Source organism: Mytilus trossulus, chromosome 6 (assembly GCF_036588685.1).
Source record: "Mytilus trossulus isolate FHL-02 chromosome 6, PNRI_Mtr1.1.1.hap1, whole genome shotgun sequence".
In the NCBI taxonomy this organism is placed as follows: domain Eukaryota; kingdom Metazoa; phylum Mollusca; class Bivalvia; order Mytilida; family Mytilidae; genus Mytilus; species Mytilus trossulus.
Genome location: NC_086378.1, coordinates 52,515,030 through 52,532,447, shown reverse-complemented (window position 1 = coordinate 52,532,447; position 17,418 = coordinate 52,515,030). Strand labels below are relative to the sequence as shown.

Sequence of the window (17,418 nt, the reverse complement as noted above, 5' to 3'; positions counted from 1 at the left end):
TGGTCTTGAGGAAACAATGATAGTCCGTCTGAAGGGGGCGATAAATGGCTGACCAGTGTTAAGAGAGAGCCATATCTCTTGCACGTTAAAGACACCCTTGTAGATTTCGATAAAGAGTAGGCTAATGCTGCTACAAGGCAGCACTTGCACCCGCAAAGTGGAAAGGGATTAATATTAGTTGCAAAACTTGTTTCCCAATCCACTATAATCAAATATGTTTAAACTAAATTAATTAATGAAAAACTTATAAGGATAAAGTAGCCTGTGAATACTTACTGATTAACTACTGGTTAATAAAAATTACATAATACATTACATGCAAATGTTGGGTGAGCCTATCAAGAAGAAATAAAAAAAAAAAAATACTTTATTGCAATGGAATGAATACATGGTGCAATGGTAAACAGTGTTTTTACAATTTTTTTAGCCCACTTCATCACCATTTCATACATAAATAAACAATGTTATCACGAAAATTAACAAGTATCATAAATAGCAAAGTAATGAAAGGATACTCTCTTTTTGAGCATGCTGAGTGAACATTCTCTCCACACGAGATGTAACAATGCCCTCTAATTTGCCTAAGTGTTCCTCAATGTTTGGCTGAGGTTGCTGTGACATGTGTCTGAGTTGTTCTATCTCTATCTGTTGTCTCTGTAATTCATTCTGTTTCTCCTGCTGGTCAGCTAATTGCTCCTGCAGTCTCTCTATCACACCATTTTGAGATTCCAAAGCATTTAGGATGTTCTGTATGTTGTCTTGAAGCTGTGAGACATTTAAAAGTACACTTGGTTAGAACTTTTTTCAGGAAAAAAATAGTATTGGGTCCTTTGAAGGCAATATATGTTTTATAATGTATTGATCATTCTTTTGCATTTGAATAATTCTATGTATGATAAAAAGGCCTTAACTTTGCCCAATTGCAATAAATGGAGATTGTGTCCGTAAGACACATATGATGACCACACTTACATATAATTTTATAAAGGGACATTACTCAAGAACTGTAAAAGTGACACAACTCAAATTCAAACTTGATATGTTTGTTGTGGCAATAAGCTGTGTTCATAGGTTTCAAAACATTTGGTCATGATAAACTAAATTAACAAATGGAAACTGATTTGGGGCAGATAGACAAGGGTAAGGTAAAAGTGGACTATATAACGACAACGTATGTTTATGTAATGCTTCATTGATACCTTAGACAATGATCCCACTCGTTTCTCTGACAATTTTGATCTTACCTGAGACAAAGCCTTCCTATCTACTGTTTCCCTGACAATCTCTCGCACTTCTTGGATTCTAATTGGTACTTCTCTGTAAAAAGAGTACAGAAAGGCTATTCTTGAATTTGTTCAAACACTCTGTTTTAAGATTTCATGTAATTAGTTTTGTAATTAGAGATAAAAGAACTCTAGATCTTTTTAATGGAACTTAAAATTATCGATATCATATATCATATCAGTACCAAATATTTGAAAAAAAATATTAGAATTTTGCATGTTTCAAAATTGTGATTAGCAATCTAATCTTGGTTTTAGAGTTTTTACTATCAGTTTGAGTACAAACAGCACATTAAAATTGTATACATGTTCAAATTTGTGTAATCATTAAATTTACTTATGTATCAAATATAAAATTTCCATTGAAATAGCAGTTGTTAGTTGTTTACAAGGAAAAATGTTATGTAGTAATCAGACTTACTTAATTATTATTTGAGGCTTGACTTTTTCTGCCACTGGTGCTTCTTTGGGTCTGCAAAAACAATGTTTTTAATGTCAGTACTAGGTTAAGCACTTTTAAAATAAATTTCATGTAGTCTGCTTTATAATTCCTTAGCCCATTTTCCCCACAAGCTTTTTGAATATCTATTATCTAACAAGTGGCATTGCCAATAATTTGATACAGATGACCTTATACGATATCATAGCATAACTTTTGTGTGTTCTATGATCAGATAGGACCAGTTGAAACCAAAAAAAAAGACAATTTGTTTAAATACTTTACATATGTGCAGTAGTTCATTTATCAATTCACCTTATGCCTTCACTTTGGTGATCTCATAAAACCAATAAAGGCATATAAATATTTTGTGAACAAATTCATTACATACTTTAATTTTATGAAATCTTCTTTTTACAAAAAAGAACATGTAGTATGATTTCTGATGAGACAACTCTCCACAAGAAACCAAATGACACAAAAATAAACAGCTATAGGTCACAGCTGTATGGCTTTCAACTATGAGCAAAGTATATAACGCATAGTCATCTATAAAAAGTTCCCAAATGTATGTTTGATTTCACACTTAAGAATTTAATGTAATGTGTGTCCAAATTAGGGAAACCATTGCCATCAAGATATAGCTTATTTTAAATACAAGGATGCAGAGCAAATTTTATCTAATGATGTATTCTGTTAATGAAAAATAACTAAATATGGTTAATCATGGGATTACAGTTAAAAAATTATTGCTTGAACTTAAAAAGTTTTTTTTGTTTTTTTGTCCCTTCGGAAAACTAAAAACAATAACAGGCACAATTCTTTTTGTGTAACACAATGATAACTAAATCATATTAGTGAGCCTTATCACCAGCCTTGCCAATTCAAGGGATTCCACTTTTTAAATTTTCCTGTTTTCTCTGAAGAATTGCTACTTTAACAAAACTTATAAGAATCTATGACAAATTTACCCTTCCTGTTCTGATTCTTCAGATTGTTCCTCCAATATATGTTCTTCTATTTCTTCACTGCTGACCTCTGGCACTGGTTCCTCTTTCTCTCTACTGGTGTCCTCCTCCTCTTCTTCTTCACATACCACCTCCTCTTCCTCTACTTGAACATCCTCATCACCGTCATCTTGATCCTGATAGTTACTGAAAAACAACATCTTATTTTACACTAAAATGTTCTGGACATGTGTTTTTTTATGTGCGATATGTAAAGGAAAGAGTCAAATATATATTTGAATAAAGACCGATTATGAATTCATAACACAAGATTTATATACAAATTTTGTAGGAAAACTCAACTATTTTCTTAACATATATAGAAACCCACTTTTAAATTTCAGATGTTTCTACTGTATCGATGACATTGTGCTAACCCTTAATTGTTAAAACATACCATTGTTCATTTTCTTCTTCTTCCTCCCCCTGTTCACTGCTGACATCTGGTGGGAGGGGCCAAGCCCTGATAACCTTGTCACTTCCTTGTGTTGAATTCATGTCACTCTTCTCAGAAGACTGTTCCACAAATGGCTGAGTTCCTTCCACATCTTTGCTGTCTTCTTCGTCATACGTTTCACCTAAAACTCCAGCAACTTCTTCATCATTTTCATCAAATGATTCCTTAGGACTTTTAGGTTTCTGACTTCCTTCAACAACCTCAAATCCAGTCGTGCTGGCAGTGTCCAAAGTCCTTTCATTGGTCTGACGACTACCTTGTGTATCAAAGAAATCATCCATACAAACATTGTTAAGTCTTTCTAATGATATTGGAGTGTTTTCCCCAGACTGAGCTTTAGACTTAGGTGTCTCTAGCTCATTCTCTTCTGTAGATGACACTGGTGGTAGTGGAACTGAGCCTGGAGTTGTCTCCCCATTTACAATATGTGGAGAATATTCTTTTGAGTTAGGAGTCTGAGTGATGGTACTGCCTTCTGAAATTACAGACTGGTTACCCTGACTACTACGTGGAGAGTAAAGTTCTTCTTGTAAACCAGTAACATGAGTAAATGAACTTGTACTGGATCCCATACTGGTTCTTGTTTGTTCCACTGTGGTATCTGCTTGTGCTTTTCTGGAGGATAAAAAATGAATTTACAATCAATGTGATAATAAAGGGAAGCACTGTAAAAATTGTTGTTGAATAAGCAAACTATATCAAATTTTTTTTTACATCAGCAACTCTAATTTTTTAATGTTAAGGTGTTATTAAATAACAATAATTAGGATACCTTCTCTGTTCTCTGGAAAATGACTACAGATAGATTAAAGAAATTTCAATCAATTAAGCAATAATTTTTTTTTGCATGATCCACATTTATATCAAGACAAATCGTATATTTCTGACAGAATGAGAATGCTACACTATAGATTCTCTATAATCCATAAAAAATGACATAGTAAGTTTTAGATAGAACAAAATCTACTTTGTAGATTTGAAGGAATTTTAAAATTTAAAAATTTGGTCTACAGTTTGAGTTGGGGAAACATGTCTCCTCTGGCAACTATCAAATTTGAAAGTTTTTAACTGGAAAAAAATATCAACATATAAATATCAAGATTTTGTCTGGTTTTGTGTTTTCAAACCCAGAAAGTTTCACCCACAAAATGTAAGGTCTTCAGTGAGCAAGCTTAAATATCCAATGCCTTAAAGTATTACTATTACTATAAAGTATTACAACTGGTACAATAACAAAGTCAAACAATAAGGAAAGATTTACAAATAAAAAGAGTTGATGTAAAAAGGTCTGTTTTCAATTCCTTAGACAAGGTTACCACAAAATCAATTTAGATCTTCCTCTCCTTATATGTGACCATGCATATTTCAAAGATAGGTTCCATTCCAATATAAAGTATGTCATGTATGTGGTTTATTTTTGTGGATACAAATATCACTGACTGACTGACTGGTCAAAAGCTCCATAAACTTGCTACTTAGTAGTGCCTGTATGTAGTATATGGGGTTCAAAATGTTGAATGCAAATGATCATGATATTTCATTCTGTTCATTCTGTTTGTATAAACAACATTAAATACGTGCAAGAAACTTGTGTCACAATATAAATCAGGATTTTAACAGACAGATGAACATCTTGAGAACATTAAAACAAAGAGGACAATGTTTCATTAAAATTGATCATTACAACGATTTAATTACATTTACAATAATGAAATAATTAAAAATAAATTACAAGACTCCAAAGTTCAAGCCAGCTGTCAGAATAATGTCACCAAAGTCAAACTTTGATAACGGGGTACCATCTTTTGAGAATTTACTGCAAAATGAGTTACAAAATATATCAGACAATAGTATATAATCTAAAAATTCCAAATTTACCCTGAATCATACATTCAAGTATATATATATATCTATGTATTTAGTGTTTAATTTGAGTGATCTCAATATATTTGTGTTAATATTCTGCAAATCTAGTTAAAAGCTAGAGAACAAAACTGCTAAAAAGATGAAGTGACTTGAACACATTTCACTGAAAGGTTTGATAAGCACTGAGTACTGTAGTTTTAGTCATGTATTTTCATATATGGAAATTTTTACTTAATTTTGATGACAAAAAATAGTTAGCCCTTTATCATCTGGTCTGGGAAAACTTTATTTTGAGTTATTTGACATTAAACATGTTCAAAGATGTCATAAAACTTTATTCTAACCAATAAATAATAAGGAGTTAAAACATATTCTTAATAAAAAAAATAAACTCAAAATTAAAAGTAATAACTAGCTGACAATTTAACAAAAATGATGGTAGCAAGTGTGAGGAGTAGAATCTAGACTTACCTTGGACTAGAGGTAAAGGCATCAGGAGTTAGCAGTAATGGATGTGATAGATCTTGACTACTATTGTGGTTATTAGTATCCATACTCAGATCTGATAAAGCATCTTGAATACCTACAAAATTCAGAAAATTAAACATTATACAAATTTCATGTAGGTATTGTAAGGTATTTTGAAAATGCTCACTAACAGTATATATATCATTGTTCAATGTTGTTGACTCAAATTTGTAGTTAAAGAGAGGAGAAAGATACCAGAGGGACATGTGAATTAATTTTGTGGTTGATGTTATCAAAATTGTATTTTTTTATTTTTTTTTACACATAAATGCTGACTAGTCACTATGCTGTATAGGTTTTGCTTTTTGATGAAAGCCATATGCTGACTTATGATTGTTAATTTTTATGTCAATTGGTCTCTGGTGGAGAGATGTCTCATTGCCACTTATACAACATCTTCTTATTTTTATATTTTTATGGTAAAAACACTGTTGTAAATTACCTTATACATTCTTGGACATTTTCATATAATTGGTAAACGTCTTAACGTCATTTACCGCGGTAATTACGCAACTGTATATTCAACAATATTATAACGACAATATTATATTCATATGTAGAATAGATAAAGATTTCTTTCTATGAAGATGTTCTTAATTATTCTTTAGAATGTATGTCACATTGGTACCGTTAAATCAAATGTAAGGATTACACAAATTTGCACATGTATACAAGTAATGACATAAATTGATTGATACACAAAAGTAATGTCATGAAATGATTGATACACAAAAGTAATTACTTGAACTGATGTATATACAGAAGTAATGGTTTGAATTGATTGTTACACAAAAGTAATTACTTGAACTGATGTATATACATAAGTAGATGGTTTGAATTGACTGATACACACATGTAATGATGTGAATGGACTGGTTATGTTATCTTTACCCCAGGTTTAGTATTGTGATTAGATGAGACAAGTACTATATTATGGTGCAATTTCTCAAGTCAGAAAACAGAAAATTTCAAAAATCTTTGGAATAAAGCAACACATTTCAAAATTTAAACTGCATATTGTATAAAATATTACTGCCAATTCTTAGTCCATTGTAATGTAAACCTTGAAGTTGAAGCAAACAAGTTTTCATTAAAGTTTATATCAAATTTAACTCTTTTTGTCAAAATATTTGCAAGTCAAAAATGTTAACTTTGTATGTATGGAGCCTTTGCTAGAACTACTTAACTTTACATTTCCTGTTTGGTTGTAAAAATCTATACAAGTTTAAGGCAAAATATTATTAACAATTATTTTTCATTTTCTAATCATTTTGATTTTTTCTGTTTTCTAACTTTCCAACACAAAACACACTAGTTTATAATTCATGAAGATTAACCCATTTTGACATATTAAAATAAAATCTGATTCCACTTGTGACAAGTCTTCCATTCTCAGTGGAAATCTCACAACAATTTTCTAACATTTTAGAAGAGTGTAAAAATATCCAGACTGATAAAATGTTTAATTTTTCTTCCATTTTATAATAGTATGCACCATTTGTAACTATATTTCATGAGATTTCCTTGTCAAATAAAATACTAAATATATCAAAGCCATCTGACATCACAGTTTTAGTAAACCTTTTCTAAATATCAATATTTGTTGCAAGATAGGGAGGAATTCATAAGAATTAGTGGTTAACTATTTTAATGGATTTCATGGGTTCAGATGAATCACTTATCTTAAATTGTGTTTCAACAGAGTACACATTTTTAAATAAATTGGTTTATTTTTTGTATTTATTTGAAAAAAAATCACAATTTTTGCATGATAAACAAGAATGTGTCCAAAGTACAGGGATGCCCCACTTGCACTATCATTTTCCAAGTTCAATGGACCGTGAAATTGAGTAAAAAGTTTAATTTGGCATTAAAATTAGCATATCATAGGGAACATGTATACTAAGTTTCTCAAGTTGATTGGACCTTGACTAAAAACTTTATCCTGAAGTGGGACAAACGGAAGAACGAACGAACTGGCGGATGGACAGACACACAGACCAGAAAACATAATGCTCCTCTACTATCATAGGTGGGGCATAAACACATAATGCCCCTCTTCTATTGTAGGTGGAGCATAAAAATGTTTATAAATCTTTTTAATTGAAAAGCCGAATTATGTTACAAATAACATTTTACCAGAAGAGAACATGTATTTAGAATGCAATTATTTTTTTAATTATTGAGAAAAATAAACAAAGCTTGGACGTAAAGGGACCTATAGTTGTTAATTTCTGTGTCATTTGGTCTCTTGTGGAGAGTTGTCTCATTGGCTATCATGACACATCTTACATTTATAAAGCTTGGCAAAATATTTAATAAGGGTTAACTTAATATTTAAGAAAAGTTTAAAACACAAGAAGCAAACACCTCCAGTAGGCATATAACATTCAATTATGATTTAATGAGGATGAAATGACAAGTGACAATTGCTCCTTATCCCATCTGGAGATACATCTCATCACAAAATAAAAATCAAATTTTATAGTTTTTACCACACCCATATCTACCTCACCCCCTACAATAAACTTCAAGCCATTGCAAAAACACAAAATTACCCATTCTCTTAGGACTACGTGATGACCTTGCTGATAATGAAGATGTTATGATATGAAAACATAATGAGCATGAAAATATGACAACATGATCAACTGCTATTTGATGAAATGAACCAAACAAGTATACCAGCAGTTTCTAGTCATCTTTTTTGGGGCAATCATATCTGTTAACAGTTGTTCTGAATAAGGAAGGAGTTTACATGCATGTACAATACACAATATCCTCTTTCATACTAAATTTAACACTGCATAATACAATTTTTGTCCAATTTTTATTTTTTTTGCATTTTGTTTTAAAAATGATGACTGTCCATTACTCATGTTCCTGATACGTATGAAGTTTGGGCACATTGTATGAAACAGGTAATAATGAAACAAATAAAGCATAATTTCCCTTTTTCCAAAATATATAGATAAATGAATTATGATTTTCTTGCTTGAAAGTGGAATGAATGTAATATTGACTCTGGTTACTGTCTGAGAAAATATACATGTTAATGAGCTCTTTAGGCCATGAAAACCTTTATCTATGACGCTATCTAAAATGTTTAGTTACCTGTATCATCATGTGACACAGTGCTAATGGATGGCGTGGGTGGAGGTGGAGCAGAAGATTCTGGCTGAAATCGGATCTGTAGTTCCTGTAAAGCTCTGAAAAAATCCCATATTATTTTATGTCCAAATAGCAAATATTTACACCATGCTTGAAAAAATATTATTAAAAAGATAAAATTCTGAAAATAACCATGTGCAATTTAAATTTATTGAGAGATTTTCTACACGTCCACAAATATTTCAAACTGTGGTGGTCATACAAAAATATATGACTTGTACAACTTTTTAAATTCAATTAGTGACAAACAATGCAGTTTACTCAAAAATGAGTGTACAAACATTGCCATACACATAATGCAGCAACTTACTTTGGGTGTACAGTGTATAGCCTTATCTGTACACCTGAGGAAGTAACATCTGGTTTCTGTTCATTATCATCATGGTCATCTTTGATTAATTCACCTACAACAGTTGATAATAGTAAAATATCTCTATAAATCATGTAAATATCTCTAATGTACGGTCTTAAATAATGCATTCAAATATGAGTATGATTAAATATTAGATATTTTGAGCACATACTGAATGATATAAAAAAAAGGTTTTTTTAGTTTAAATTAAATCATTATACTACCAAACCTCACAAAAAATTAAGTCTCTAAATTCTAGTTCAATTTTTTTTTTAAATGAGCACAATACTTTTCATCTTTTTTTGTTTCCCTAGAAATTAAAACTTTATTAATAACCTTATAGCTGTATAAAGAAATATACCATTGATAACCAAACATGACATAATCATTATTGCACTCAATACATATAAAGTTATAAATTTTACAGAATCGTTATAAATTTTGTAGAAACTAAGGTTTTCTCTCCCTCATACGATATTTTTAGGTCCTCATTAGGTCATATAGCTATTCCAATGTTACTTTTCTTATATATGCATCATTAGCTTTCAAATATTTGGCTTTGACCATTTCTGATGAAGGTAAATCCAGAGAGATGCTTCAGACACATGAAATTTATAAAGCATTTTTCTAATTCTTTTTCTACAATATGTGGTATTAACATACTAATCAGGACAATATTCACCAATGTAAAAATACTAATCCTTCCTCATTATTTAAGTACCATACCTGTTGTCATGTCATCAAGGTTAGAGTCCTCTCCTGTCTTTTTAAACTTCTTTTTACTGGCATCAAGAATGGCAAAGCTAAGGCATGGCTGGGCTAAGATAAATTCTGAGATCGAACTAAAATGGGCAGTGTTATTTGTATTGTCTTGAAAAATCTGTAACACATAAAGAACCTGAAAAAAAGAAACATCAATAATGTAAATTAAAGAACCTTAGTGAGCACGCTCACATACCCCACGTCCCCACATTGTCATTGGAGAAATTAAATAAGTGTAAGGAAAAAAAAGAACAAATATTGAATAATAATTTCCTGTCAATATGCACATCTACATGCATAGCATTTCCTTATTATCTACAAAATTTCATGAAATTCTGTTGTGTGGTTTCAGAGGAGTTGTGATGACAAACTGTTGCAGTAGTACATTAAAGTAAATAAGTTCAAAGGGGCGTAACTCCTAGAAAAAAATTGAATCGCAATTTCCCTTCGATATGCACAACTATATAGTATGTCCTTATTATCTGAAAAGGTTTCATGAAATTCTGTTGTGTGGTTTGAGAGGAGTTGCGATGACAAACTGTTGCAGTAGTACATTAAAGTAAATAAGTTCAAAGGGGCGTTACTCCTAGAAAAAAAATTGAATCGCAATTTCCTGTTGATATGCACAACTACATAGTATGGCCTTATTATCTGAAAAGGTTTCGTGAAATTCTGTTGTGTGGTTTGAGAGGAGTTGCGATGACAAACTGTTGCATTAATACATTAAAGTAAATAAGTTCAAAGGGGCGTAACTCCCAGAAAAAAATTGAATCGCAATTTCCTGTTGATATGCACAACTACATAATATGGCCTTATTATCTGAAAAGGTTTCGTGAAATTCTGTTGAGTGGTTTGAGAGGAGTTGCGATGACAAACTGTTGCATTAATACATTAAAGTAAATAAGTTCAAAGGGGCGTAACTCCTACAAAAAAATTGAATCGCAATTTCCTGTTGATATGCACAACTACATAGTATGGCCTTATTATCTGAAAAGGTTTTGTGAAATTGTGTTGTGTGGTTTGAGAGGAGTTGCGATGACAAACTGTTGCAGTAATACATTAAAGTAAATAAGTTCAAAGGGGCGTAACTCCTAGAAAAAAAATTGAATCGCAATTTCCCGTCGATTGCACAACTACATAGTATGTCCTAAAAGGTTTTGTGAAATTCTGTTGTGTGGTTTGAGAGGAGTTGCAATGACAAGAAACAGGACTGACGGACGGACGGACTGATCAAAAACATTATACCCTCCGCAAATCGTTGCGTGGGGTATAATTAGGAAGTTACTATGTGCTTTTATTAATTCAATTATTAATCATGGGCATATATAAATTTGCAGGTTTCATACACTTTAATATTGTAAAGTATTAAGCTGATTCACAATATGGTATATTTGGAGAGTGAGTGTGGTAAACCTCAATAAAAATACTTAAACCTGTATGTGAGATTGACCACCATTACTTAGAGTCAAACAATTTTCCACAATATTTTGAGTCACTATCTAAAAGTGTTGACCTCATAATTATAAAGTGAGTGTTGCATGATGCCAGAAGGTTATTCTAAGACAGATCTAGGGTCATTCAAAGCAAATTAAGGAATACATGAAAATATATCTATGTGACAAAGTTAGTAAGGACATTTTATTGAGAGTCGGCATGTAAATACAGTGAAACCTGTCCAAACCGAACACCCACGGGACTTTGTGTTTTGTTCGGTTTTCACAGGTGTTCGGATTGTAGAGGTAAACGGAAGTCGACACCAAAATAATTTTGGTATTTACTGACAAGGGATAATAGGTGACACAACAGACGACAGTTTTATTTTTGTGTTGATTTAGATGTAAATGTAAAAAAAAAAGATGAAGATAGACGTATTGCTAAATTGTTGTTTTAAAATCAAATGCCATTCCGTCTATCACGTCTATCGTTGTGAAATGTCCGACCTGGAGCGATTTTGATGTTTACAATTATTTTCTCATCCCTTAATTCACTGACCAATTCAGATTCAGTCACTGTCGAATGACGATTCCGTAATTGAATCGAGAACGTCATTGTACACACGAGTTCTCGGACTAAACTGGTCACCAGCTGATTGTTACTTCGGCAAACGATAAGAGTGAAACAGCAGCAGGGGTCCAGTTTATTCTCGGACTTTACCGTTGCTAAATAGCTAACGGAAGTCTTCGGGAGCATATGAATCAAATATATAGGGCCTCTAACGGGAATCCAGCAATCGAAATCCATTGACCTCGTTGTGTTACGACTTCTAATCCAGTGAAAGACTTTAAAACTATAATTATTTAATTAAAAAGTTTAGCTACAGAATGGCAGTTACGGTTTTGTGGCCGTAATTATTTGAGTAAGGTGTATTTAATTGATCTGAGGGAAAGTTCTTTTCTTGTCATAATGGGCGATTGGGGCAGCTGATCAGTTGAATGTTTGTTTTCACTTTATAATGGACACAGACATGCTAATTAGTGTGTAATAACAAATCACAACTTCATTAACCTAAAATACCCTCAGGGATACTCTGTCATCCTGTGTTTGTTTAATTAAATCATGCATAATTATTATATTTTATTGTTTTGATTGCTATCGATTGATTTTGACAGGTAATTTTTATATACAAATTTACTAACGAGCCTTCAAAAAGCGTTCGGAATTCGGTGTTGACAGGGTTCGTTTTTTTCAGGTTAGATTAACGTTAATTGATAGGGAAAATTTGTGGGACTTTGAAAATTGTTCGGTTTAAACTTAAATTCGGTTTTATCAGGGTTCGGTTTACCCAGGTTTCACTGTATACATAAAAATAGACGAAACGCTGATTAAATGCGTGTTATTATTCAAAATGTCAAGTGGCATATGTTTTATGCATTTTCAGTGCAATAACAAAATAAAAAGTGTGATGAATTGAGAGGGTTAACAGACAATTTAGACTTCCTAACTCCATTACAACTGTTCACCTAGAGATCTCCAAAAAGGCCATTTATTGGGTTCTTTTACTTTCAAATAGGATGGCTATTTACAACAATTCTAGATATGACTTTATATTTGCAACTAAACAGGCATCCCTTTAAATAGTATATTTTAACATGTTCTACTGCCAGAAAAGAATTCAAGTATATTACCTTTAATTTGTTGTAATTTACAACTGTCTAAAAAAAATTAATGTGTGTGTCCTTCTTACCTTTCTTTTAATGTCTGTAAGAATGAGGTATTTAGCACCAAGGTCTAATGCTGCTTTCATACAGGGATCTATCTGAAAATTTGATGGCAATCCAGGTGCACAAACAAATCTGAAATGTAGAAAATATATCTATATGCAGGCAATAAATAGCAACTACTTCAATGAAGTATTTAATATTCTAATATTCAGCATGATTTAATGAATAACTATTGCATTGGCATTTACACCCCATCTCCTTCTTTTAAAGAATCTTATAATAAATTTTTGTTTCAATTTCGTCAAAGCTTACATTGGTCTATACAAGTTCAATTTTCAATTAATACCACTTAAGATTTTCAAATTAATACAATTTTACTAGTAAATGCATAAATATATCTAGTCTACTGTAAAATATATGAACTGTTAAAGGGCAGTGAACTATAAAACTAAAGTCAAGGTCAAATAAGTATTACAGTTCAAAATGTTCATGTATATGTTACTAGTCACAAATGAAGCCTTTTTCATCCTATCATGTATAACTATTAGGATTTATACATAATCCAAAAACTTAAACCTGGAGCACATAAATACGGCCAAGTTCCTGTATGAAGTCAGGAGAATATATATATACTCATCACAATCAATTCAAACACCAAATACTGATGCACTATGATGTTAAAGGAAAAGTGATGAAGATTTTTAGGGTTTCTTGTAACTCCAAAGTTTAATTTATAATTAAACTTTTGTAATACATGTAATAGTTTGTCATTTACTATATTTCTTACGTTAGTGTTTGTAAACAAGTCCAAGATTCACAGCTCCATATTTTGATTTCCTGATTATTATCAGCTCCTGTGACAGCAAACTTCCAAAACTGGGCACTGTAAAATAAAAATAAACAAATTACAGTTCCTTGTCTCATACAAATTAAACATTTACATAAAACAATAATGTTAATTTATTATAGAATTTCTGCAACTGTCCAATTAAAACTAAATTGCCAAAAATATTTGAGCATTAAAGTTGGCAGTTCACTATCACATCTTATACAAAAATATCACAAACATATGAATAGCCTTGGTTAACGTGATTAAGCCTGTAAACAAAATCCACTAAAAAGCATACATTTGAGCTTTTCTTAAACTGGAAATTTATACAAATATTTCTGAAAATATATCCAATATATACAATTTTCTGGTCAATTGATTTTCTACAGCCCTATTTATAAACCTTTAAAGAAATCCTCAGTGATAAAATATTCAATTTTTACTTAAAAATTCCCTAAAGTTTCTTTGCAGTGATCTAAAAAAAAATATTAAAACTTTCATTCAAATTCTCTTTTAAAAATAAGATTAAAATTTCAAAAGAATTTATTTTGGTACTGTTAATTTAAAATTTTACTTTAAATTTTGGTAAAATGGAGAAAGAATCTATAACCTTTGATTTGTGCAGACTATTTGTTTATAAGTGCATTGTTAAAAAGGCAACGTTAAGATTCAAATCTAGCTATAGGGTTTGACAATTAATAAATCTAAGCTTTTGGTTTAAATAAGTCAGAAACTGCTTTAACTTCTTCACAACTTTTTTTAGGAGTATTTAGATGACGAGTACAAGGGCACCTCTAGAGGAAAACATAGAAATAGCTAATCTAGACTTTCGATTTCCAATTTCTGTCTTAAAATAGTTATAGCTACATGAATGAAAATATATCTATTACGATTGCCAGACTGAAACTTGCCAAACCAAATCATAGCCAACAATTTTCTCCATCCTAGATGAGTTTGGCTCTGTCCAAAGGACCCAGCAAGTCTTGAAAAGGACTGTTAAACGTCAAACGGAGTTTCAGACTACAAGTAGGTCAAAACCTGTGCTCTCTGATTTGATAAATGGTTATTCAAAATTCAATATTTATGATTTTAAACAAAGAATTTTTGTTAAGGTTCTGATTCACAAAAGACTTTTTTCGATGAATAACTGTTGGAATAACAACCTTCAACTCTCCATCGATCACTCAATTACACTTTATGAACTGCTACCTTGATCCAAACTCAAATTGGCAAATTTTTCCAAATGCATTTAAAAATGCTTTACCAATTGGGTAACATCATACAACATCATATCATATCAATGCATAACTATCATGAACGCATTTTATAAATTTTCTGTAAACAAAAAAAAAAGTATTCTACAACTAAAGTATTCTCTCTCCCTCCAGCAATCACATGACTATTCCAGATATCTTTTTCTTTTTCCTATTTATGATATAAAATAAATGTTTCTATATAGATTGTTCCTTATGTTCCACATATAGACTTAGTTACAACATATGAGCAATTATATAGTTTAATTCTTGTGTTGAAGTGTGCAGCCTAGTTTCACTTTCATATCTGTTAGAGTGCAATATTTACAGGATTTTTGTTTTCTTTTTGCCCAAAACCACTTACCAACATTTATTTCTAAATAGTGAAAAAATTATATCATTCTTTTATTAATTAACAATACCTCTTTAGAATACAGAAATATATTTATTAAAATGTAGATTATTGTCAGTTGTAGAATATGTTCCTAACAAACTAACCATAACTGTTTTTTCAAATATAAAAAAATGTGATTTTTCCCTGCCCATAAAATATAAGAAAATGTTTATCACTCAAACAATTAATTTTGAATCAACAGAACTATTACTGACTCGACTATTCATGAAAAATGACAAATACAGCATTCAAATTGGTACATATCTGTAAGCTATTTAACTAAACTATTATAATTTGAAAACTAAAATACTATTACATTAAACAAAGCCTTTAACTTAAGGCAAACGTAAAGTTGTTCATTTTACACAGCAATTTCAAAACAGGTGTATTGTTTAATATATTAACATGTAACTTCAATTACTTTTTAGAATTATCATGATTTATATAAAACATATCATGAAGAAGCTGAAATTATAATAAATAAAAACTTTGACATAAAACAATTATAGAATTATTTTTTTTGTTAGCAGTAGCTCAGTCAGTGCTTCATCATTTGATTTATCATAACATTATACATTTATAAAATTCTCTGTTGAAAAAAAATCAGAGCTTATTAAGAAACTGAGGTTACAGTTTTAGCATTAATAATTCAGAAAATCAATAGCACTCTGTGATTACTTACTCAGGGCTAGAATTTTTATGATCATCCAGGAAGAAAAGGGAAGACAGCTTTTTTCCATCATGTGGTTTCCATTGATGCAAACACCTGAAAGAAAATTGAGAAAGTTATCTAGTTTGAACTAATATCTGCCGTGTTAAAGAGACATTGTATAAACAAACACAAATGCATGTTCAAGTGGTTGCTTGACAGGTTTGCTTCCAAATTTAATAATTGAAAAATACATGTAACAATTAAAAAATATTGTTAAATTTTTCTGGCGATGTTAAATGAAGTAAAAACAAGTTGTGTAATTGGTAGGAAAGTGATGGTTTGTCAATTCATGACACAAAATCATTATCTGCACAAAAGTCAACTTAAGAAACTGGCATCAACATTATATCTTTTTTTTTACCTTGGTGATGTACTTTCATTCATATTAACTTGGAAGAACTTGACTTCACCATCCAGACTAGCTGTAGCTAATGCAGTGCCATCTGGTGAGAAGGCAGCATCCATAACAGGCTGAAATAGATATTAAATATGTTACTGTATATCATATATATCATTTTGGTTTATTGTTTTGCACACAATTCAGGTTGTTGGTTTTCCTGTTTTGCATGTTGTCATGTCTGGACTTTTCATAGGTTGTTGTGTCATATGGGTTTTGTTCATTGTTGAAGGCCATACCCATAGTTCTTACATCTACATCATTCCGTCTCTTATGAACAGTTATCTCATCGGCATTTAAACCACATATTTTTAATTTAGAACTCTTAATTTTTACCTGTGTGTGACTTGTAATTTTAATCAAACCAAAATCCACATCTTCTGCGTCCAGTGGTCCATTACCATGTTCTTTAGTGACCAGTTCTATATTCCATATTTCTGCCTAAATAAACAATACATTTATGAAAATGTTATTCAAAGTAAAGAAACATTCCATACATAGATTTCAAATGAAAAAGAAAGTATGATATTCAAGCTTAATTTAAGATGAGCATTTTCTAGTTACAAAGCTACAATAAGTGTCAAATTTACATCTATTTTTTACAAAAACCTTTTCACACTTCTTTACTTTGTGTTATCACAAATGTATGCAATATAGTAACAAGGATATTGAATTTGTTCATTTTATGCTAAAAAATAAAATATATGTACAAAAGCTGAAGGCAATATTTTGTCCCCAAAAATTTTCAGAGGAAGTGAACTACCTAAACCATTCTAATGAATAACTTTATCATTCAACTCTATCTAT

General features: G+C 31.0%; 1 protein-coding gene across 1 annotated transcript in view; it reads right to left on the bottom strand.

The window, feature by feature from the left end:
• The window catches only part of LOC134721516 (enhancer of mRNA-decapping protein 4-like), a 41,278-nt gene that overhangs the window by 15,492 nt on the left and 8,368 nt on the right, over positions 1–17,418 (bottom strand). The window contains exons 8-21 of the mRNA XM_063584592.1: positions 16,948–17,052; positions 16,576–16,685; positions 16,185–16,268; positions 13,814–13,909; positions 13,050–13,158; positions 9,830–10,001; positions 9,062–9,155; positions 8,695–8,789; positions 5,524–5,635; positions 3,127–3,801; positions 2,694–2,876; positions 1,705–1,755; positions 1,245–1,317; positions 516–765 (exon numbers count right to left, since the gene is read on the bottom strand). Of these exons, the coding sequence (XP_063440662.1) occupies positions 516–765; positions 1,245–1,317; positions 1,705–1,755; positions 2,694–2,876; positions 3,127–3,801; positions 5,524–5,635; positions 8,695–8,789; positions 9,062–9,155; positions 9,830–10,001; positions 13,050–13,158; positions 13,814–13,909; positions 16,185–16,268; positions 16,576–16,685; positions 16,948–17,052 (2,209 nt within the window). The remainder of the gene's footprint in view (positions 1–515; positions 766–1,244; positions 1,318–1,704; positions 1,756–2,693; positions 2,877–3,126; positions 3,802–5,523; positions 5,636–8,694; positions 8,790–9,061; positions 9,156–9,829; positions 10,002–13,049; positions 13,159–13,813; positions 13,910–16,184; positions 16,269–16,575; positions 16,686–16,947; positions 17,053–17,418) is intronic.